This window comes from Camellia sinensis, chromosome 2 (genome assembly GCF_055761805.1).
Source record: "Camellia sinensis isolate YWXY chromosome 2, ASM5576180v1, whole genome shotgun sequence".
Classification (NCBI taxonomy): Eukaryota; Viridiplantae; Streptophyta; class Magnoliopsida; order Ericales; family Theaceae; genus Camellia; species Camellia sinensis.
In genome coordinates, this window is record NC_138962.1 from 26595909 (window position 1) to 26621027 (window position 25119).

Here is a 25119-nt window from a genome sequence, read left to right on the forward strand (position 1 = left end):
CTCGAGCCGGGGTTTGGTTGCTCGAGCGAGAGTTTGCGTCTGGTTTGGACCTGTAGCCTTGCATTCTTGGCTCGAGCGAGCTTTTCTTCGCTCGAGCGAGTTAGTTCATCCTTCGCTCGAGCTATAGTTCCTTCGCTCGAGCGTGTGTCTGGTTACAGACCTGAGGGTTTGAGTTCTTCGCTCGATCGAGCTTTCTTTCGCTCGAGCGAGCTTTTGGGTTGTTGGCTCGAGCAAGGTTTCCTTGGCTCGAGCGTAGTTTCTCTGTGTCTGGTCGCTCGAGCGACCAAGTCTTCGCTCGAGCGAGCCTGTCCAGTATATATTTTCAGCAGCGGGTTTTGATCAGTCCTTTTCATCTTCTTTTTGATCCCAAACCCTAGGTTCGACTTCTCTCTCTCCCTACTCACCTTCTCTCTTAGATTTGATCCACCTAGGGTGTGTTTTTACCCTAGATCCTTCATTAAAAAGATTGAGGGAGTCGAGGGCTTCCATTTAATCTGGACATTTGGCGATTTGGAGCACTTTGGTATTTGGGCACTCATCTTTGTCTTCACCATTTGTGTTGTTTTCTTCGAGGTAGGGATTTCCTACTCCATTCTATAGGTTTTGTTCTAAGTTTTGGTATTTTGACATGTTGGGAATACTTTGGTAAAATTTGGGAAAAACCCTAGTTGTGTTATTGAATTAATTTGTATAAGTAATTCATGGAATTGGGAAAGGAGGGTTAAATTCATGGAATTTATTGATTAAATGGCGTAATTGGGTGATTGGTATCATTTGTCTATTGAATTGTTTACATAGTTATTTTCAGTTTAGAAATAACTGTTTTGGGCTATCGGTGGAGGATAGTCATGATTGTTGTAGACATTGCATGTGGATTAGGAATAACTGAAACTAATCACATTGGTTAAATCATTAATTTTGACTATGGCATTGATACAGAAAATACGTGTATTGATTGAGCATTGCATTTGCATACATTGTTTTGTGTGTGGGAGGAGATAGGGGATGTACTCCACGGTTTAGGGGAAGATAGGGGATGGACCTCTAAACCGGATTTTGTTTGGGAGGAGATAGGGGATGGACTCCATTAGCATCACTTTTATGTGTGCTTATTTATATAGAAGTGTTTTATTGATACAACACCAAAATGTGTATCAATCTGGAAGTATGAAGTATTTGATATGAGCTTGAGTCTCATTTGTTGTTGTTAATGGAAGGATGTGAATATGATATATGTGATTCACTGTTGTAAGTTTGGCCAGGTTCTGAGCCATATTGATAAAATTGGAAAGTAAAACGTACCTTTGGCAATAGTGTCATGAGACTGTAAAATGAAGTAATTGATTATTTTGGTTGACCATCTGTTGAATGCTATTGCTTTATTCATTGCTTATATGTGGTTCAGTATATTTCTACTGGGCTGTGGCTCACCCTTTTATGGGAACATCATTTTCAGGTTCAGGCGATAAACTACCTCCAAGGACTTAGCTTGGGAGGGTTTGGCTTTTGGCTTGAAGAAGACTACCTTTAGTTAATTGTCTTTAATTATTAGTACATGTAAACATTCAAGCCTAGGGCTTTTCTTGTATTGAGTTAGAACTCATATTTTTGTATCCAAGTGTTGGCTTGGAAAGATGTAAGCCTGTAGGGCATTTTATTCGATGTTACATGTAATGCTTAATTTAGTAATACTCTGATGAATGAATTAATAAATTGTCTTCTTTAAATAATGCATGTCAATGATATATAATGGGTTAATTTTGAGGGCGTTACAGCTATCATCTTGTCATTCAGTCGACCATCTGGTCATCTAGTTGGCTGTCCGAATGAACGGTTTCTGTGTTTGGTCCTCTGTGTACGTAGTATTATTGAAAAGACAAACCCTTAAGTGGAAACTATGCCGTCATTTAATAATGGGGGTATATTTGGAAAGAGAGTTGGACTAAAATAATCCACTAAAAGACAAAATAGGCTAAAAAAGTCAATAAAACACAATGTCGCATCCAATCCATAATTATTTTACTTTTTTTCTCACAACCATCAAATCAACTACCAAAAAAAAAATATAAAAAAAATTTGACAGCTAACTTCTCAAATTCAATTATTTTAACTAGACTAAAATAGTCAAAAAATCAAAAAATCAATTTCTCAAACAAGGTGAATATATAAACTCTTGTATTTTTCATTTTTGTATTGTGGTGGCCTTTGGCGGTCTGAGAAATCCCGACCAATCATTGGTTGACCCCTAATAGTGATTTATTTTCTAGATTTTGAACATGCAGTGGCTCCGATCATCTTCTAACTCAAACAATAATAAATAACAAATATCTGTTGTGTTTGGTTTCTAAAACTAATTTTATTCTAACATTCTAATGTCATGTTTGATTTAAGTTTTCAAATCATAATTTCAAATCAATTTTAAAATACATTTTGAAAACATGTTTAGTAAACCAAACAATTTTTGAATTTTTTGTCTATCTGATCATCTGGAACAGTACATTTTTTTTTTTTGGTGCAATTGCCAATCACCACTTGTTATTTGGGAAAAAAAAATACATTTGTTTTCTATATTTTTTAAATATAGAAATTATTTTTTTTGAATTGAATCATAAAAAGAATTTGGTTATGAGTTTTGAATAGAATTTTCAATAAAGTTTTGAGTTGTGTGTTTGGTTATGAGTTATAAGTTTTTCAATTAAGTTTTGAAACTTTTTTTCAAAACTCATAACCAAACAACTTTTCTCATTTCATATGTTACATCAAAAATTCAAAACTTATAATCAAACAAATTTTCTCTTTTCAAATCATAATTTCAAAACTTACAAATTCAAAATAAAACTATATTCTCAAATCATAATTCTAAAACTCTACCAAACGCTACCATTATGTTCCAATTTTCAACTTCCAACCAACTTTCTATTTAAAAAATTAAGGTTGTGTTAGGTTTGATTCTCAAACTATGATTTAACACTAATAATCAATCCTCTGTTTGATTACAGTTTTCAAATCATTATTCTAAATCAATTTCAAAACACATTTTGAAAACATGTTTGGTAAACCAGAGAGTTTTTGAATTTTTGGTTTATCCGGTCGTCCGCCCAAACATCCTCCTAGACAGTTTTTGAATTTTTGAGTCTACCTGATCGTCCCCTCGGACATCCTCCCGGACGTTCAGTCGGTTGACCGGAATATTTTTTTTAATAACAATTGGCACCTGTTATCTAAAAAAAAAAAATAAATAAATAAATTTATATTTGTTTTTAATATTTTTTAAATATAGAAAATATTTTTTTAGACCAAAATGACAAATTATTTAGACATTTATTTAAAATTAACAAAAAGAAAATTGAAATAAAAATTAATTTGTCCCAGTAATTTTTACAAAATTAAAAAATTAAAAAAAATTCCAACAAAATATACAATCAAAAGAAATTTTAAACTACTAGCTGAATATTTTTGTTACCAAATAATAATATATTTTTTAATATTTTAAATAAAAAATATTTTCAGAATTTTTTTAATTGTTTAAATAAAAAAATTATTTTTTTCAATAATTATTTTTTTTGAATTTAATTATAAAAAGAGTTTGGTTATGAGTTTTGAATAGAATTTTTAACAAAGTTTTAAGTTGTGTGTTTGGTTATGAGTTATAAGTTTTTGAATTAACTTTTGAAAACTCTTTTCGAAACTCATAATCAAATAACTTTTCACAAGCTCAACACTCATTTCAAAAAGGAAAATGCTCCGTAGCTCGAGAAAGTGAGGCTCGAATGGCTCGAATGGTACGGAAAATATTATCTTACCGGTAAGAGAATTAAAAAACATCCTAAAATGACGTCGTTTTGAGATTTCGAGCCACTCAAGCCACGGAAAATTCGAGCTACGAATCGGAACCGTTTCAAAAATTCAACACTCAATTCAAAACTCATAACCAAATAAATTTTCTCTTTTCAAATCATAATTCTAAAACTCACTAACTTAAAATATAATTCCACACTCAAATCATAATTCTAAATACCGACCAAACGCTACTTAAGTCCTCCATTGTGATCTTTAATTGGGTACAAATATATTCAATGTGAAAGTCTATTTGCCACCTATTAATAAAGATCAAATGATGATCACCTTGGAACACTCAAATAATGGTATACCATATTTTTCACTATAGTATTTTTTTTATTGAACAAACGCACAACCTACATGAAATGGTAATCTGAGAAAACATAATAATTACTTACTAATTAGAGATTTTATGAGTTATTTTATAGAGAGATTATCAATCATTGAACCGATTACAAAAATACATGTGACCATACCATTAGGTGGCATAATTCTAAAAAATCATTGGTACGTAGCATATCGGCTGATAGTATCGGAAAATCAAGGCCGTGTTACGGATGCCCACTGATATACAGATGTAATTGAAAATTGCCGGGAACTGGCCAGTTTCCGTTATGTAACGGGATGTAACTGTTACACAAGCCACAACAGGCCAATACTCACTGCAATGGGAAAGAAAGTGTTGAAAATGATTAAGAAATAATCAATCATTACACCCCGACTCTTGAAACGTATTGGCTGATACTATCGATATTGATATTCTACGATCGATATGGCTACGTTACCCGATGCCACAATTTAGAACCATGTTAAGCGGTAGAACCCATCATTAGAGAGTTTGTTCAACTCGCTGTAAAATCCCACCATCTGACATGTATGACATCTACATGTATTTTTCTATAATCAATTTTGTGTCCGTAAAATTATTGAGACTAACAAATTTGCAATCATTTGTAAATACTTTTTGAAGTTAAAAAAACACAACTTTACTACCATTACAACAAGCTTTTTATTTGGAGTAATTAAACATAATCACTCACTTCAAACTACAACTACAAACCAGTACACCACACAACCATACAACATTTGTTTCTTAATTATTTAGATTCAACCATATATATAGATATATCTCACGTAATTTACTTCCAAGTTTCTATGTAAGCTTGTGATTGTCGTTCAATGTTGATAAGCAGTAATATCTGGCCTTGGCTCAAAGTCTTTCACAAAAGCCTTCTTCTCTGCAGAACGATTGACAAGTTGATCGTTGTTTGCTGCTGCTTCTGTTGTCGTGCGACAGTTGGTTTTCTTGTCGTAAAGAGGTGACAACACCGAGCCCCGATGGATGATGAGGCCTTCAATTGCTTCCGGCATAGGCTGATCTTTCATGATGACTTGCCAGTATTCTCCTTGGTCTGTTCTTGCATCAACACTGCTAGCAACAAGCTGCTCAATAAAGAGACACACAAAGAGTTACAACTTATTTGATTTTTGTGATCAAAATGCTAATTTCTTTTATAAATACTCAAAATTGAATAAGGCTTAATGAGATCTTTATGAAGTTTGGGATGCTAAGTTAAAATTATTTAGATTTCAACGAGGCTAAAATATATAAGATTATATAGTGTTGATAGTTCTTAAACCCCTTGGGGTTTGGAGGTTTCACCTCACATAATATTCAGATTAATGCACAATTATACAACAAAACCAACCCTTCAAACCCAAAAAGTGAAATTTCACACTTTTCAAACTCTAAAATTTTGTAGTTTCTAAAATTTTAATGTTAAAACTGTGAAATTCCATAATGGATTTGTACACAGACACATGATTCTAATCTCAGGGATGGACTTATATAATTGAAAAATATTTTTAACTAATACCAATACAATAAGGACGGTTTTGAAACCTAGAAAGCTGGTTGCTTCCAACTGTTCCTTCGGTCCATCCTATATATTATGTACTACTTTGCCCTGGGGGAATGCTTATCCTTACCAGCCCCAATGAGAAGAGAGTGAAGAAAGCACAAGCTGATCCCATGTCTTCAATCACTAATTAGAATAACTCTCGAGTCCTTCTCTATTCTGCATGGTGGCTCTATGACCACTTGCTATTTATAGAGATTGAGTAAGAAATATAAATAATAATAAAAACAACCATAAGCTATGTATCACTGCAAGAAATTCAGCTTTTAGTGGCGTTTAAAAAACGCCGCTAAAAGTGTTAAAAACGCCGCCAATTCTTTTTGTGACGCTTAGCACCAAACGCCGAGGACGCGGCCGTCGCTATAGCTTTATGGCGTTTTAAAAACGTCATGATATTAGTATAGGCGGCGTTTTTAAAACGCCGCCAAATGTCCTCCTAAACACAACGTGACGTCACTGACGATATTTAGCGACGTTTTTAAAAAAACGCCGTTATATCTTTTTAAAACAAATATGACTATTAGTATTTATGGTTTAAGAGGCATTTGTAGAAACGCCGTCATATCCTTTTTTTTTTTTTTTTTGGGAAATTGTACTAATTTTATCCAAATTATTTAAGAGCAAAATAGTTTGAAACACATAAAATGAATAAACGTAAAAGGTATGTCCACAATATAATATCCAAATGTGTTAAAGAGAGGGAGGTCTGGAATTGATGGGGAAAAGAAATATATTCCACTAAAATTGATTAGGTAAAAGAGAGTCTAATATGCTTGAAAAAAATGTGAAAAATACAAAATGGAAATAGATGGATGCAAGAATATCTACTAAACAAGCGGTGGTAATAGGACGAGTCACTCAATCTTTCATGAACAAGGTGAACCCCAAAGTCAACAGCATCGGCGAGCGATCAATTGTGTAACCATTCCAATTCAAATTCCTCTTATTTGCCGTGTGTTATAAGACTTGCAGTTGGGACATTTCTGAGCTACTATGTGAAACTGCACTTCTGATTTGGTTCCACAGTCATTACAGAGGATCCGGACCTGTAACACCAAATTCACATTAGTAAATCTCCTCCTGCAAAATATCCAATGAATTTTGAGAGAGAGAGAGAGAGACTGCAAAATATCCAATGAATTTTGAGAGAGAGTGAGAGAGAGAGAGATTGACCATCTTGTTTTGGTAAGGTTTGGGCATGGGTGTAGCCGCAATCTCCATGTCAAATTTCTCCCATACCTTTGACATATCACAGACTGACTTAGAGCAGATAGGACATGCATACCCATTCAATAACCAAGTAAATTAATACATACAAAAAAATATATATATTTCTCAAAACCATTTACCCGAGAATTACAAAAAAGTATATTTCTCAAAACCATTTACCCGAGATTGGGTTTCAAGGTGCTGCGAGGGTGGAGGACGGTGGCATGAGGGTGGGGGAGGGGGCTGGGTCACGGTGGTGGAGGCTAGGAAAGGCGCTGTGAATCTGTGATGTGTTGAGGGTTAGGGTTTGGAGGTGGTGGTAACTAATGGCTAGGGTTAGGTTTTAAGGTTAAAGAAGTGAGGGTATTCTTGACGTGATAAGTTGTGTACTGAGCAAAAAGTCAAGTTTCAAAATCAATTAGTGTGTACATTGAGAGATGATGTGCACAGAGTGTTTTCCGTGTGGAAATAGAAGATAATAAAATTTTAGGGTTCATACTAACTCATAATTGTGCACAAATCCTCTAATGCTGAGAAAGATTATAGTCCAATGTACCAGCAACAAAACAGATAATTACAAAATTGACAACTTACTAATGCCAACAATCTGTTATTATCTCTGCAACCATTGGATCAATCTCCTTTGCAATGTCAAGGTGTCTATTTTGAAATCCAACAGCTCCAACAACCTGCATTGAGTTCATCCCAGTCCATGGCACACGTAAAGTTGCCAACTCCCACAATATCACGCCAAAGCTGTACACATCGGACCTGCAAACCAGTCCGCAATTATTTTATCAGCAAGACTTGAATGAAACATTAAAAAATGAATTAAACTCTCTAGCATGGCTTTCAAGTCTAACACAAAAAATAAACCTACTTCTCATTGGATGGTTCATTTTTCAAAACCTCAGGGGCCATCCATTCCGCCTGCAGTTCAATGGCATAGCTTCAGTATAATTGATATAATATAACATTCTATCCTGACATCAATTACCGTTCCAGTAGTAGATTTTGAAGACAGGAAAGTATTGTGCTTCATTCGTGATAAGCCAAAATCACAAACCTGTAGAGACAACAATAAATTAGAGAAGTTTCAGAAAAACATCCTTAAGCATGAAAAAGTCTAGATCTTAGTAAAAGAGACGAAGTCCATGGTGAGTCACGGCATTGTTAACTACGCATTTTCTAGATTACATTAAATACAACAACAATTGGATAATCAAGGAAGGAATGGGAGATTTCAAATGCCAAGTTCTAATTTCAGCAAACCTTAACAACCCAGTTTTTATCAACAAGAAGGTTTGGAGTCTTTAGTGCTTGTCCAAAGCAACCTATAAGAAATGAGACTTGCAGAAAAACACAAGTGAAATGAAGGTAGACCATATCAAGCATAATGGAAAAACAAATGACTTGTAAATTACATTATCAAACTAATGTATTGTTTGTGGCTTGCCAGTTTTCTACTGCTTGACTATTTCAGAACATGAATAGTAGAACTTCAAACATAAGAAAGAGGCGAGGGAGGAATATTGGAGCCTGTTTAACTTAGGCGAGGGAGGAATATTGGAGCCTGTTTAACTTAGACAAACTCTGGCAACTTTAAGGTTTAGGGTGCTGATGTCAATTAGGATTGCAATTCAAAGAGCAAAACTGTGCAAAGAGCATGTTGGAAGCCCCAGCAGATGGAGACGTGGAGAAGAGGGACATAAAATTTGACCTGATACAAAAATAATGTAGTATACCAGTACCACTTAAGTGATAAAAAATAAATAAATAATTAGTTAAAAGAAAAACACGTAGCAAACATTTACTCAATTTTAGATGTCTCAAAACTAGAAGTCCCAAATAAATTTTCAAAATATGACTTTCTTGGATTGAACAATGACAAAAGTTAACATTCTAATAAAAGCATGAAACTTATGAAATTGTAGGGGTGAGAATTTTTAACATGACACGAATCAGACACCAAGTTGGAAGGTTAGGGTTGACTATTTATCAACACAAACTTGAAAGCAACTTGACACAAAAACACAAAAAATAAAAAGGTCAGTTAGTGTCAAACCAACACAACTCAAATTTCAAGATAAAGGCCTTGCAGCTGTGAGGAGGCATACTACGCCTCTGCCCTAAGAGAGCAGCCAGATTGTTGAGGTTGCTTTCAGATGCCTATCCACTTTTGCTTCTCTTCATCTGTAGGGTAATTCATCAACAAAGATTAAATCTTATTTCCTTCTCAAATGTGATGAACTTGGTCTTTTGTGATCTTCAAGGCAGTCAATTGCAGGTAGATCCTCATATAACATTTAGTTCCAAAAAAAATTATAAAGGGGTTAGGTGCAAATTTTAAAACAAATAAGATAAAACAACACCAAACAATAACCACCAAACAATAAAATGATTCTGCACATCCAAACACAACCTTAAATTTTTACTGGGCTGCTGCTGGTGGACTGATAGCCCTTTGAAGAAACTTACCTATTTAGCCTTCTGGTGTGGCGTTTGAGATCCATGTAGGTTCCCCTAGAATGGATGCTACAAGTAGAGACGAGAGAATGAACTCACTCAATAGTCAATCCAAAATAAAATGTCTTAACTCGATGAGGAATATAGATTTAATCTCTCAAATTTCCAAATCATCTGATCTAGCACTGGCCAGCTACTAACTGTAAGCTTATCGGATTCCAAATAAACTCACAAACTAGATAAATTCAGTTTGATAGGTGACCTGAAAAATAAATTGAAGTGCAGGTTAATGTTTTTTGTTTCAAAAGTGTATACAAAACAGACCTGATAAGGCTTTTTGGGCACGACATCAGCATCACCTTTCTCATCAAAATCCCTAGCCTTTCTCTTTGCCTTACCTTCGCAGTCTGCTGCTAAATGACCCAATCTTGTTGTCCAGCGGTAAATACGACCTGACAAGTAAATTGTGTAAACAGACTCAGAAAATCAAACCAAACATGGCATTTATTTCTCATTTCCATACCTAACCATTTTCCCAACTTAAACAATCGTGCAAATTTGAACCAAAAATGTTAGTCAAGAGTCTTCAAAAAAAATGAATTATTTTATCGTAATACACTAACCTCCCTGAGTATTGCAAAATGGACTTCATGGGTAGCCAAAGCCAACATGATTAAATCAGCATCCTGTTATGTGGCAACATGTTAAAATTCCAATAAGAACATTGCAATAACACTAAAGAACAGCAAAACAGAAAGAAATTTATAATAGATTCACAGATAGGATAGAGAAGACGTACCAAACCATACAAGCAATGGCTTGCCTGCTCGCTCAGGCCTGAAGCTTGAAATGTATTTCCTAAAAATTTGCAAAAAGCAACCATTTAAACCCTAGAGCCCATAGAAGCAACCTTGAGGTTAGCACACAAACCAAACAAGGTACTATGCAGTATCACCAATGAACTGACTTGTTAACTCAAATAGAAGCTACATTCAGATTCTTATGTCACTCTTACAAAAGAACAGCTTAAATTATGATAACAAGGCAATTCCATGAAATTTAGTACTCTCTCATTCTCCCAAAGGATATACAGGATAAAAGAGCAAGTAAGCACAAAGAAAAGTCACAAAACCATCAAGAATGTTGCACTAAGAAAGGAAACAAAATAATGATAACAAAGTAAAGAATTGTGCTGGTTCACAGCCCAAATTAACCACAAAATATATCTCTCGCACTGTTCAAAAGTAAGTCATAAATATATTAGGCAGCAAAAAATACATACAGCATCAAATAAAAGAAGAGAGGGGGGGTTTGTGTGAGGAAATTTAAAGAAAAGAGAAGAAAAAAGCCTGGATTAAGAGCAAACCATCTAGTAGCATCACGATGATCATAATTCTTTACAGTGTCCTCCAGCTCGAGAGCTTCCATCACAAAATTCATGTATTCACTACAAACCCAATAATAAAAAAAACAATCCTTGGTCCTGTGTGAACATCAAAGTAAAAACCATCCAGTAGCAAACCTCATTCAAATCACGGGCCATGTCTTTCAATTTATCCAAACCTTCTGATATCACTTCCAATCCTTGGTCCTGTGTGAACATCAAAGTAAAAAACAGTTAGATGCTGCATTGTCGACCTGTAGGGTGTGAAAATACACCATTAATAATTTAAGAATACTTGGTTACATAACAAAAAAGGTCAGTTATAAACAAAAAAAGGTCAGTTACAAACTTGAGACCCTAATGTGCAGCCCATTTGGTGCTTCAACTCTTGGAAATTTCATTAGCTTATCTCCCCCCCTTCATATTGAACCACTCTAGCTGGCATTCCGAGACAAGTGTCGTCACTGTCCTCCCGTCTCATTGTAATCTTAATCTGATACCATCTACAATGCACATAAAATTAAAAAATAAGAAAGAAATGATCAAATAGAAAGAGAAATGGATATAATAGAAGAAGAAGAAGTAATAGAAGCATACATACCCCTGTTGGAAGAGGTTGAGATTATGAAAGCGATGAATTAAGAAATATATATAGCCTTACCATTTTGATTGGTTCTGTGCAACTATATGTGTAGCCATCTTGCTCCATGGAAGATCCCACCATCCATCCATATTGCCATCATAATGGAATAATATAATTGTAAAATTCTTTGAAAGAAACTGAATTCACAAAAATTAGGCAAATAACGTCCACATAATGACATGTCCAATGTCTACGAACTATTATAGCTTTGAATAACAAGCATTAATAGACAACTATACCTTTTGAACAATAACATCAACATTACTCTTTTGTTTAATACCAACTGGAATTGCTAGTAAGTTATGAGAGCTTGAAACATCAACCTGATAATCTAGAGCAAAGACGAGTGTAGTCTTTCCACATCCTTGTGGAGCACTAAAACCAATCTGCATTACAAAAACTTTATGACATAGTCCATTGGTTGTAAATACACATCAAGACTATAGAATGAGAATTTAGCAGATAGAGAAAATGCCATGAACGTGGAGCTGTCTTGCATCCATTGGTTGTAAATACACATCAAGACTATAAAAAGTGTCATGAACGTGGAGCTGTCTTGCATCCATGAACCTCTGTGGCCTGCAAAAATAATTTGGAAGTGTTGTTCATTGACTAAAAACTACACCCAAATTAATCCCCATTTGATGGGGTTCTGGGAGAGGTAGATTGGGTAGAAACCTAACTTTTAGCATAATTTGCACGAAGTGTTGTTCATTGACTAACGCTTCAAAATAAGACATGGAACACACCAGATATAAAAAGCAAGGAAAAAAATAAAATAAAAAAAATTTGATCTCATTAGCATTTGGAGACACTCCATTGACAATTGCTTTCTCTATGGCATTCCATTTAAAAGAATTCAACCCCTAAAATGTGTCCATGAAAGAACAGGACTTGTCCATATTTCCAAGTACAGAATTATCATCATTTCCTTGAAATGAAAAAGTTCAAAAAAACTTACAACATAATTTGTGAAACGGCTGCCCTTATAATGGCCACAGCCAAGATGATATAGCCTAGAATGTTATATAAAATTTCATTGTGGTTAACAAATGTCCATGGGACCAAAAAAAAAAACTAATGAATAGCTTGGTCATTCTCATGTTGTAAATCAATATCAGATTTGGTTGCGAAGAGGACAGAATATGTCTTGCTCCTTTCTTTTTCTTTTAGTTTTTTTTTTTCATTGTTCTCTTGAATTTTTTTCAGATATAAGAAACAACAGCTTTGAAAAACCTTGGAAGTACAAAAGCAATTGACAAGTGACAAATAGTAATTTTATGCCTGTGATAATGCTGCAAAGTACAGAAATACTTTGTAAAATCTGTGTCTGGAAAAAAAAAAAAGTTTTCAATCTGTATTTTTTTGGTTTTGAGTGAATTTTTTTAATATTTTAATCATTTTTTAAAAAACTTTTTGGATCTATTTAATCTAGATACACTTAAAAGTACAAAATTTGTAGGGAAAAAAATCTTTAAAAAATTCACTAACTACAAAAAAATATAAAAATTAAGTACATTTTCTTTTCTTTTCTTTTTTTTTTTTTGTACTTATTGAATTCTTTGTAGATTTCTTCACGAATATTTTACATTTTAAGTGCATTTAGATTAGGTGCTTCCAAAAAATTAAAACAATAGTGTTACTAATCTACTAGTCCATAATTATCTTAGTTTTACGAATTCAGTGTAACCTCCAAAAATTTATATTGGTTATCAAACATGGCCTAAACTAATACTCAATAACTTCATAATTAAGCGCATTTAATAACATAAAACAGAGCACTTAAAAAATATGAAAATATTTAATCGAAAAAGGAATTTTTATTCATGGAGTTCAATTATCATAAAATGTTGAATATATTCAGAAGAACCGAGACAGTGAGTACCTTTCTTTGTTTGGTTCTTTTGGCTGCTGCTTTCCAAGGAAACTAGGCTATCTGTAACTGCATTTAGTAACTTTGCCACATCAATGCCCTGTTTGGTATTCGAAAAAGAGAGAGTAAATGAACAAGAAGAAGAGGGAGTTTCTTGTGGAGTATCTTCCTGTAGTGTCTGGTTATCTAGGTTGCTATCCAAATGGCTCTTCTTTGGGATTTCATGATAGGAACTTTGGTGGCCTGGTTGGGGTTTGCTTCCACTATCTAAAAAATCATAATAAGAAGCATGTTGAACAAGTATGTTCTTGATGTCAATTGCCCACATGTGCCTTTCTTTCATCACCACTAATTGTTTTGGGAACAAAAACGTCATCCTCAAAAGTCCTACAATTAATCAAACACAAGTGAAAATTTAACTGCTAACAATATATATCATATGTCAAACATACACAATTAAACAGTTGAGATTATTGAATCCTTACTCTCTTCTACTTTCTTTTTTATATTATTAAATGTGAGTAAAAATTTAATTAAAAACTTGATCTTATATGGAACATTCTTAATTCTTACTCTCTTTTTTTTTAATCAAATTATTCTTCAAATTGCAGTATGGTCGATCTAATATTTTACCATATTTGAGCAAAAAAATGGTTTTGAAGTAGAAACGAGAAGACAGCATATCTGATTCGGCGATTGAGACTCTGGAATGTTCGGATCGGAGATAATGAGAAGACAACATACACAAACATACACAAACATATACAGAAGTTGATGAAAAGAGGTTATTACTGAAAACGGAAGGATTCGAAGGAGCTTACCAACATATCTGATTCGAAACCCCCACATTTGGATCAGGTGTTCTTTGAAACCTTTAGATCTGGCTTTAATTAGTTCGAAATCCTTCAAATCTCGTCTCTTGTTCTTTTCTTCAACGAGCACCACCACCGCCATCCTCTTCCGCCACTGTAGCTGTCGATCTGAAGCGATAATGAGAAGACCGCAGCGGTGGTGAGTGTGGATGAGATCGGCAGAGGAGAGAGAGAGAGAGAGAGAGAGAGAGAGAGAGAGAGAGAGAGAGAGAGATGAGTCTGGTGACAGAGAAGAGTGAAAATGAGCGAGAGAGAACAAAAAATGAAATCGAAATCAAAATCACTGAGCTTGAGTAAATGAAATCGATTCTGAAGCTTGATGTAGATAGGTTTACCTCTCAGTGATTTCTATGTAAATGGAATAGGTAAATGAATTAAATCACCGAGATGATTCCAATCGATTCCTATTCTAAAATCACTCTAAGATTTAAGGGATCACCGAGCTGAAGCGAGAGAGTGAGCGAGAGATTTGAGGCATCTTCTTTCTGAGACTGAAGAGTAAAGAATGAGAGTCTCAAGCGGGAGGGAGAGGGTGTGAGAGATTATAACACATTCGGAGGCGTTTTCTATCAGCTAAACGGCGCCGTTTTGAGTAGCACAAAAGGCGACATTTTTAAAACGCCGTTGAATATTAAAAAAGACGACGTTTACGAAAACGCCATTATATAAGCGCCTTTTAAACCAACATTTCTTGTAGTGTATGAAGCACAAACACAGATACAAATACGGTGATTTCAAAAAAAATGGAGACACATCGGGGGACACGGCAAATTATAATTATTTTTATTATATATATTTGCTATGTAGATTAATATTATGTTACCAAATAATCAAAATTAATAAAAACTAACATCAATTCAATATATATATATACCACTACATTTAAACAAATTAATAGATTATCTATATTTTAACATGCATGTCCCCACCATAAGATTCTGGTTGATGATAATAATGGATAATACGACATTGTTATTGATGAATTGGATGTCGGTGCTCTCTCTGTTTATGACTATAATATTGAGCTCTCTTTATCAGCTATAATGAGCTATGAAAAATCTAGAAATCCCCTAGATGTTGATTTGTGATTATGTATCAATTTTAACCAGAATATAACAATCCCAATCAAACAATCAAACAATCAAGACAAAGAGACACAATGATTTAACGTGGAAAAAACCACAATTGGACACCTCCAACTGTGATCAAAAAAACCACGGGCAACAGCCACAAGAACAATCCATTAAGAAGATTTAAAGGAAGTACACAGGAATACTCTCAATTACCTAGCGAATCCACAACGCCTAATTGAACCAACCTCTATGTGCCTCTTCCAACCCCATCTTCACCACGGAATTGTCTTTCTGATGAGCCACTCTGGATTCCACCACAGCTTCAGGCTCGAATTCTTCAGAATACACAACTGAAGAACAACACTCTCTTTTGTATATATCAAACAAACCTTTGATGTACTCTCTTTAAATCATGAGTTGAAAACTCAATAGAAACATCAAAGAAAACAAACAAAATATCCCCAGATATAATCCTTAAGAACCAAAAAGAAGATCTGGAGGACTTCAATCAATCACTTAGTTTTGGGAGAAAACCAAGTATTTATAGAGAACCAAAAGTAATCCAAGATTGGGAAGAAAACAAACTCCTTGAGAAATCCGGATTCTGAGGTTCGCTCGAGCGAAGCTTTTCTGGCTCGAGCGAGCAGTGTATTTTTCATGATTTCTACTAGTGCCTTGGCTCGAGCGACGGATCCTTGGCTCGAGCGAGTAATACACTCTTTCAGGTTTTTGTATGGACGCAATCCTTGGCTCGAGCGCGCATTCCTTGGCTCGAGCGAGAATTCCTTGGCTCGAGCGAGCAACGACGGACATGCAATTTTGAATGCAATTTTGCATTTTGCTTCGGCCGCGAGCTGACTGGGCAGCTCGACCCCCGTAATAATCAGCGAAGTGGCAATCTTGAAAGCATTAACATCACAAACTTCTCTGCATGGTTCGATTCGGGTTTGGATTCGCATCTAATAAACTCATAGCCTCACTGAAATAAAAGTGCGAAAAGAAATACATCTGAAAGGAGTTTTGTCAAACGGGGTTGCCAATAATAAAAACCTAACAAGCTAGAATCCAAGAGGAAAAAGAGTTGTTTTAGTGTGGATTCGATATCTTATCTTATCTATTTTTGGAATATGGCAAGAGTATGGGCCACGGATAATCAATCATCAAAGACTGTCTGCTTCAATTGGCAATATTCATCTTCAACCTAGGGAATGCTTCTGCTTTGAACTTGGTTTTTCAAATTAAAATCCAGATCTATGTGGAAATTTATCGTAACTATTTTTGAGATGTTTTAAACTTATGCACTGTTTGTTTTAGCAGAAAACACTTTCTATGTGAAATATTTTTCAAAAAACGTCTTCCACATAAAATGATTTTTGTGATTAGTTGCAGCATTGAAACTGATGAGCTGGTGGTGTGGTGGCAGTAGGGTGGTGGTGTTAAGACTCTAGTTCAGAAAATATTTTCCACATTTAGAAAAAAAAAAATCTTTTTTCTACCTTATTAAAAAACTTGTTTTTTCATTACCACAGAAAATATTTTTTGTTCTGTGAGAACCCGAATATACAAATCAAATAAATAATTAAGTAGTAATTATTTTACAATCTTAAATATTTTGCTTTTGAATCTTTAAGTGCAAGCTAAATATTATTGGAGGGTCTTTTAATTAATTTTAAACCTAAAATAAATTTATGGTGAAAGTCTTTAATTTAGAGGCAAGATTTATTATAAAACAAAAAAAAAAAAGATAAGAGGGTGTGACTTGAACTCTAAAATACAAAATTATTAAATAAATCTCTTACCATTTGAGTTACATATAACTTATATATATTTATTTTGTATATTTATTTATTTATTTGGCCAACACATGCTTTGGGTGTGTCCAACCGCTAGTATTAAATAAAATATACACAAACCCTACCTTCTTATTTGTTCATCACAAGTTAGCAACAGCCGTGAGGGAGAAATAGGGTGAGAGAGAGAGAGAGAGAGAGAGAGAGAGAGAGAGAGATTTGAGAGAAACTTTTAGCAACATTTGTGGTCAACAACTCTAAGGTACTGTCCTATTTTATCATATCTATATATTGTGATGGTTCATGTGTGTAATTTGCTTGTTGTTGGGAAGAAATAGGAGAAACGGGTGTGTTGTTTGAGTGTCAAGTCAGTTGTTGGTGATGAGAAATAATGGGTGTAATTCTTAATTCAAAAAAAAAAAATTCTATACAGAACCACAAATTTTAAAAATCGAGAAATCATATCAAACGGATAAATTTTGAAATGAAATTTTTACAGTAAATTAATTACATATTGAATTGCATATCAAAATTTTCCCATAATTTTTGGGAGTCAAAATCTCTATTAACTAGTGTGTTCAAATCTGTCCAAAAAACTGGTGTAAAACACTAACTTCGAAAGTATCGTTCTCTTCGGGTATAAATCCGAAAATTATCAAATTTACGTAGTTAGAACCGATTAAGAGTCTAGTTTCTTAAATTTTTGGCCTTGTGTTGATTTCTTGTGCATACTAAGAGAACCATTAATTTCTTTAAAGTGCTGCAGGAAGTGACCTGTTTGGATATAATATTAATTGTAAATAATTATTTTGATAAGCAAGTCAAGTAAAACCAATTGGGTTTGAAACCTAGGACAAATTAGTTGATATTTGGAGGGTTTTGGAATTTTTTGAACAGCATGCAGCGGGTTTTGTAATTTTCAAAGTTAACGAATAAATTGGGAAAGCTTATTTAAAATTCTATTTTATCTTAAAGTTACTTTTAATTAGGTTTCGATTTGAACCCATGTCTCGGGTGATTTTAGACCTTGAAGAACATGAGGTTAGGTAATATTTAAGAGTAACGGTAATTTGGGTTGAGCCGTGTTAGTGCACTTTAGTTTGCGGTTACTTAGTTTATCATTCCTTTTAGTATGTTTGAATTCGTAGTGACGTGTAGTTTTCATACTTGGTTCAGGGCACTAGTTAGACTTTTATACTCTATTTGAGGATTGCATTATTCCGTTTTCAGGTGAGTAGTTGCATGCTACATATTTTTATAAATGTTCCCCTATCCTGAGCTGTTGGAAAATTAAATTGTTGTTTTATGACTAAACTGTTTTGATAAATTATTATATTATCAATGGAATTAAATTATTTCCGAAACATATGTAAACTTGGCATACTGTAAACTATTTGTTATGGTCTTATGTTTATAATGGTGAACTACCATGTTTTGTGAAACTGAATTATATTGATTATCGGGACCATCTATATATTTTAGTCCAGAGAAATTATTCCACTGTGTGTAGTGACTCTGGCCACTAGGGAACAGATTTGGGTTGGGCCGTGATGACTCTAGTGCTCAACGATTGTAAGGAAAAGACCTAGGCTAGGCTAAGCTAGGTGACCTTCAATTGGATCGTCTTAAAGAAAAGGCATGGGTTACCACCCCGAGGATGACTCGTGGTTCAATATTGGATCCAACGGGCTTATTGCCTTGAAAACTTTGTGGCATGTTACTTGTTATTTTTGGTACCCAGAAAATTATTGGTATTCATGTAATCTGTTTTAAGTGGAAAATGTCATTTATCATGTTCTTGAGAGACATGAGTATTTTAACTATGGAACCTTGTTTTTGAAATAGATTATCTTTATCAAAACTATATGCCAATCTAGTTTCTGTGATATATATCTTATTTTGGAATTGAACCCTGTTTTCAAAAACTGTATTTACTATCCATGTTGCTACTCACTGAGCTATCAGCTGACTTAGTTATTTATCACTTCCAGGTGTTATAAGGATTTAGAGTGGACTCATGGCGTAACAGGGTCTCAATTGCATGGACCTCTAAGACATTCATTATTTTGTTTTAGCTTGTTATGTCAGTTTTGTGCATATATTGTGGTTGGATTTTATTTAGAATTATTTCTTTTTGTGGGCGGTTTGTGTTCCATTTGGTATATATTTTTGGAAGTTGGTTATGGCTGGTTTTACCATTTATACTTATGACTTGTCGCTGGATTGGGTTTTGATTTATTTATTTCTAGGCTATCGTCACATTTATTCTTTGTGATTTTGGGTTCATGTTTAGGCTTACGTGTGCCTTGGGCTAAGTCCCTATGGGCCGCGACTGGTCATGCTTGGATTTGGGGTGTGACAATTGTGGTATCAGAGCTGTAGTTTATCGAGTTACATATCTTGCATTTCATCATTTAGACAAGGTCCGAGTCCCTAGAGTCCTTAGTAGTGTATGGTTAAGTTAGTTTTATTTAAGCATGTGTTGAGCTTTACTTGATTTCATTTTGAAGGTTGGCACCTAAATATTGTTTGGCTATTCCTTGTGAGCCTTTAGATAAATGTATTGTTGTGTCTACTTCATTCGGAGTAACAGTAGTGTTGAGGGATGTCTGTAGATCTTGTGAGGTAAAGATGGATGGTAGGATTTTTCCAGGGGTTCTTTAGAGATGAAGAATTTTGACGTGATTTTGGGGATGGATTGGTTGACGAAGCATCATGCCTCTATTGATTGTTTTAGAAAGAGGGTAGTTTTTGCTATGCCAGGACAACATGAGTTTTTGTTTCAAGGAGATAGGAAAGGGTCTTCTATCTATTTTATCTCTTCCTTTCTGGCTAACCGAATGTTAAGGAAAGGGTATCAAGGTTACTTAGCTTGTGTGGTTAGTATCGAACAGCCATGAGAGAAGTTAGAGGAGTTACCTATAGTGAGAGGAGTTACCTGTAGTGAGTGAATGTGTTAATGTTTTCCAGAGGATCTACCTGGACTTTCTCCAAATGGTGAGGTAGAATTTTTCATTGATTTGGTCTCCAATGCAGCTCCTATCTCTAAAGCACCCTATAGAATGGCACCATTGGAGTTGAGGGAGTTACAAACTCAATTACAGGAGTTACTAGACAGGTTTTATCAGGCATAGAGTTTCACCTTGGGGAGCACCTATGTTGTTTGTGAAGAAGAATGATGGGTCTATGAGGTTTTGTATTGACTATCAGGAACTGAACAAAGTCATAACGAAGAATAGGTATCCTTTGCCACGTATTGAACACCTATTTGACCAATTGCAGGGAGCTTAGGTATTCTCTAAGATTGACTTGAGGTCAAGCTATCACCAGTTGAAGGTGATGGATGAAGATGTTCTAAGACAGCTTTTAGAACCCGTTATAGGCATTTTAAGTTCTTGGTGATGTCTTTTGATCTCACAAATGCACCAGCCGCATTCATGGATTTAATGAATAGAATATTTAAACCCCAGCTAGATAAATTTGTGGTAGTGTTTATTGATGACATCCTAATTTATTCAAGAAGTAAGGAGCATAAGCAACATTTGAGGGTAGTACTGCAGATCCTTAGGGAGAAGAGACTGTATGCAAAATTTAAGAAGTGTGAATTATGGTTGAGCAGTGTATCCTTTTTGGGTCATGTGGTGAGTAAAGATGAGGTATCTGTGGATAGCACGAAGGTGGCAGCAATCGTTGATTGACCACGACCTACTTCTGTGACAGAGGTCCGCAGCTTTCTAGGGCTTGCTGGATATTACAGACGGTTTGTGGAAGGATTCTCCCGCATTGCTTTGCCGCTTACCAATCTCACTAGGAAAGGGGTAAAGTTTGAGTGGAATGATGATTGTGAGCGTAGCTTCCAAGAGTTTAAACAGAGATTGACATCAGCTCCAATCCTTGTCTTACCAGCAGATAGGGGTGGCTTTCTGATTTATAGTGATGCTTCACGACAGGGTTTAGGATGTGTGCTCATGAAGCATGGGAAGGTGATTACTTACGCGTCACGACAATTGAAAGTACATGAGAGAAATTCTCCTTCGCACGACTTGGAGTTAGCAGTAGTGATTTTTGCTCTTAAGATCTGGCAACATTATTTGTATGGAGAGTCATGTGAGGTTTACACTGATCATAAGAGTTTGAAGTATATTTTCACATAGAAGGAACTAAATTTGAGGCAAAGAAAATGGCTTGAGTTGCTAAAAGATTATGATGTGAATATTTTGTATCATTTGGGGAAGGCCAATGAGGTGGCAGATGCCTTGAGTAGGAAGGTCGCAGTTGGAGATATGGTTGCTTTGTCCATTGAGAGTTATTTGGTGGAAGACATGAGACGTTTGAGGCTTGAGGTTGTTATGCCTGGTAATAGGGCTTATTATAGCCCATTGACAGTTCAGCCGACCTTGAGAGAACGAATTCGTTTAGTTCAAGAGATTAACCCCCAGTGTGAGTGTATTAAAGGAGAGATGGCAGAGGGTACGCATGTAGACTTTGTGGTTAGTAATGATGGGTTGCTTAGATTCCGTAGCCAAATTTGTGTTCCTGCTAGTGGTGATTTGAGGAAAGAGATTATGACAGAGGCACATAGTTCTAGTTACAACATTCATCTTGGAAGCACTAAGATGTATTGGGATCTTCATGAACATTTTTGGTGGAATGGTATGAAGGGAGATATTACAAAATTTGTGGCTAAGTGTTTGGTGTGTCAACAGGTTAAAGTAGAACATCAGAAACTCACGGGGAAACTACAACCCTTACCTATACCAGAGTGGAAGTGGGATCATATTACCATGGACTTCGTGCGAGGATTACCTCGTACTAATAGTAATCACAATGCAGTTTGGGTAGTTGTTGATAGATTAACCAAGTCATCACATTTTATTGCAGTATGGATGAACTATTCTCTAGCTCGATTTGCACAGTTGTATGTGAAGGAGATTGTCAGATTGCATGGTGCACCTGTGTCAATAGTGTCAGATCAGGACCCTCGTTTTGTGTCTAAGTTTTGGGGTGCATTACAGTCAACTATGGGTACTCGATTAAATTTTAGTTCAACTTATCACCCTCAGACAGATGGGCAATCGGAGAGGACTATTCAAACCCTTCAGGATATGTTGAGGGATTATGCTTTGGAGTGGAGAGGTAATTGGGATGATTATTTACCGCTCATGGAGTTTGCGTATAATAATAGTTATCATTCTAGTTTGGGTGTAGCTCCTTATGAGGCTTTGTATGGAAGAAAGTGTAGGTCTCCTTTGTGTTGGTATGAGGTTGGTGAAAGGCAGTTGTTGGGAGCTGATTGGGTGGAGGATGCTACGCAGAAAATTGTCACCATTAGAGAGAGATTATTGATTGCTCAGAGTAGACAAAAAAAATTATGCTGATCATTGTAGAAGAGATTTAGAGTTTCATGTGGGGGATATGGTATTCTTGAAAATATCACAATGGAAAGGAGTCACCAGGTTTGGAAAGAAAGGAAAGTTGAGTCCTAGATACATCGGACCGTTTGAGGTATTGGAGAAGATTGGTGAGGTTGCGTACCGTGTTGCTCTACCCCTTAGGTTGGCAGGGGTGCATAATGTGTTTCACATGTCTATGTTGAGGAAACATGTGCACAATTCGTTGTATGTGATAGATTATGAGCCCCTTTAGATTAGAGAGGATTTTTCGTATGAGGAGATGCCTATTCAGATATTGGATTCAAAAGAGAAAATGTTGCGTACAAAGGCCATTAAATTGGTTAAGGTACTGTGGTGTAATCATCTAGTTGAAGAAGCGACTTGGGAACGCGATGACGAGATGCGCGAGAAGTACCCACATCTATTCTCATGATTTACTCAAGTTAGTTTCGGCGGATGAAACTTTTCTTTTAGCGGGGGGAGAATGTGAGAACCCGAATAGACAAATCAAATAAATAATTAAGTAGTAATTATTTTACAATCTCAAATATTTTGCTTGTGAATCTTTAAGTGCTAACTAAATATTATTGAAGGGTCTTTTAATTAATTTTAAACCTAAAATAAATTTAGGGTGAAAGTCTTTAATTTAGAGGCAAGATTTATTATAAAAATAAAAATAAAAAAATAGAGAAGAGGGTGTGACTTGAACTCTAGACCACAAAATTATTAAATAAGGCTCTTCCCATTTGAGTTGCATATAACTTATATATGTATATATATATATATATATATATATTGTATATTTATTTATTTATTTAACCTACACATGCTTTGGGTCTGCCCAACCACTAGTATTAAATAAAATATACACAAACCCTACCTTCTTATTTGTTCATCACAAGTTAGCAGCAACCGTAGAGGAGAGAGAGAGAGAGATATTTGAGAGAAACTTTTAGAAACATTGGGGGTCAACAACTCTAAGGTATTGTCCTATTTTATTATATCTATTTATTGTGATGGTTCATGTGTGTAATTTGTTTGTTGTTGGGAAGGAATAAGAGAAACGGGTGTGTAGTTTGGGTGCCAAGTCAGTGGTTAGTGATGAGAAATAATGGGTGTAATTCTTAGTTCAAACGGATGAATTTTGAATGAAATTTTTACAGTAGATTAATTACATATTGAATTGGGAGTCAAAATCTATATTAACTAGTGCGTTCAAATCTATCTAGAAAACTGGTATAAAATAGTAACTCCGAAAGTATCGTTCTCTTTGGGTATAAATCCGAAAATTATCAAATTAACGTCATTAGAACCAGTTACGAGTCTAGTTTCTTAAATTTTTGGCCTTGTGTTGATTTCTTGTATATACTAAGAGAACCATTAATTTCTTTAAAGTGCTGCAGGAAGTGACCTGTTTTGATAATATTAATTGTAAATAATTATTTTGATAAGCAAGTCAAGTAAAACCAATTGGGTTTGAAACATAGGACAAATTAGTTGATATCTAGAGGGTTTTGGAATTTTTTGAACAGCGTGCGGCGCGTTTTGTAATTTTCAAAGGTAACGAATAAATTGGGAAAGCTTATTTAAAATTCTATTTTATCTTAATGTTAGTTTTAATTAAGTTTCGATTTGAACCCATGTCTCGGGTGATTTTAGACCTTGAAGAACATGAGGTTAGGTAATATTTAAGAGTAACGGTGAGTCGGGTTGAGCCGTGTTAGTGCGCTTTAGTTTGAGGTTACTTAGTTTATCATTCCTTTTAGTATGTTTGAATTAGTAGTGACGTGTAGTTTTCATACTTGGTTCAAGGCACTAGTTAGACTTTTATATTCTATTCGAGGATTGCATTATTCCGTTTTCAGGTGAGTAGTTGCATGCTACATATTTTTATAAATGTTCCCCTATCCTGAGCTGTTAGAAAATGAAATTGTTATTTTATGACTAAACTGTTTTGATAAATTATTATATTATCAATGGAATTAAATTATTTCTGAAACATGTGTAAACTTGGCATACTGTAAACTATTATTTATGGTCTCATGTTTATAATGGTGAACTACCATGTTTTGCGAAATTGAATTGTATTGATTATCGGGATCATCTGTATATTTTAGTCCAGAGAAATTATTCCACTGTGTGTAGTGACTCTGGCCACTAGGGAACAGATTCGGGTTGGGCCGTGATGACTCTAGTGCTCAACAATTGTAAGGAAAAGGCCTAGGCTAGGCTAGGCTAAGTGACCTTCAATTGGATCATCTTAGAGAAAAGGCCCAAGTTGCCACCCCGAGGATAACTCTTGGTTCGATATTGGATCCAACGGGCTTATTGCCTTGAAAACTTTGTATCATGTTACTTGTTATTCTTGGTACCCAGAAAATTATTGGTGTTCATGTTGTAATCTATTTTAAGTGGAAAATGTCATTTATCATGTTCTTGAGAGATATGAGTATTTTAACTGTGGAACCGTGTTTTTGAAATAGATTATCTTTATCAAAACTATATGTCAATCTAGTTTCTGTGATATATATCTTATTTTGGAATTGAACCCTGTTTTCAAAAACTGTATTTACTATCCATGTTGCTACTCACTGAGCTATCAACTGACTTAGTTGTTTATCACTTCCAGGTGTTAGAAGGATTTAGAGTGGACGCAT

At 35.0% G+C, this 25119-nt stretch overlaps 3 protein-coding genes across 4 annotated transcripts in view; all 3 read right to left on the minus strand.

The window, feature by feature from the left end:
- Nucleotides 1-5001: 5001 nt before the first annotated feature.
- LOC145819933 (organ-specific protein P4-like) overlaps nt 5002-25119 on the minus strand; it is a 97415-nt gene continuing 77297 nt past the window's right edge. The window contains exon 2 of the mRNA XM_082913968.1: nt 5002-5283. Coding sequence (XP_082770094.1) covers nt 5017-5283 — 267 coding nt within the window. The 3' untranslated portion in view covers nt 5002-5016. The remainder of the gene's footprint in view (nt 5284-25119) is intronic.
- Nucleotides 7562-8493, minus strand: LOC145820712 (serine/threonine-protein kinase EDR1-like). The gene is made up of 4 exons (XM_082917320.1): nt 8241-8493; nt 7966-8034; nt 7849-7898; nt 7562-7739 (listed from the first exon to the last, which is right to left on the minus strand). The coding sequence occupies exons 1-4, from the start codon at nt 8361-8363 to the stop codon at nt 7562-7564; spliced, it is 420 nt and encodes a 139-aa protein (XP_082773446.1). The 5' UTR covers nt 8364-8493.
- On the minus strand, nt 9056-14318 carry LOC145819932 (uncharacterized). 2 transcript variants are annotated; one of them, XM_082913966.1, is made up of 4 exons: nt 14156-14318; nt 13347-13721; nt 9447-9503; nt 9058-9161 (listed from the first exon to the last, which is right to left on the minus strand). In XM_082913966.1, the coding sequence occupies exons 1-3, from the start codon at nt 14286-14288 to the stop codon at nt 9451-9453; spliced, it is 561 nt and encodes a 186-aa protein (XP_082770092.1). In that variant the 5' UTR covers nt 14289-14318; the 3' UTR covers nt 9058-9161; nt 9447-9450. The 2 variants fall into 2 exon arrangements, with proteins under 2 accessions (XP_082770091.1, XP_082770092.1); XM_082913965.1 differs by having other exon boundaries at nt 9056-9503.

Coding starts and splice junctions, on each gene's coding strand:
- LOC145820712 (XM_082917320.1), bottom strand. CDS start 8,363: ATGCTTGATATGGTCTACCTTCATTTCACTTGTGTTTTTCTGCAAGTC. Junction 7,899..7,965: donor CAAAATCTACTACTGGAACG/GTAATTGATGTC, acceptor ATTGAACTGCAG/GCGGAATGGATGGCCCCTGA. Junction 7,740..7,848: donor AATGAACCATCCAATGAGAA/GTAGGTTTATTT, acceptor ACTGGTTTGCAG/GTCCGATGTGTACAGCTTTG.
- LOC145819932 (XM_082913965.1), bottom strand. CDS start 14,288: ATGGCGGTGGTGGTGCTCGTTGAAGAAAAGAACAAGAGACGAGATTTG. Junction 13,722..14,155: donor GTTTCGAATCAGATATGTTG/GTAAGCTCCTTC, acceptor GATTAATTGTAG/GACTTTTGAGGATGACGTTT. Junction 9,504..13,346: donor AAAGAACCAAACAAAGAAAG/GTACTCACTGTC, acceptor CTCTACTTGTAG/CATCCATTCTAGGGGAACCT.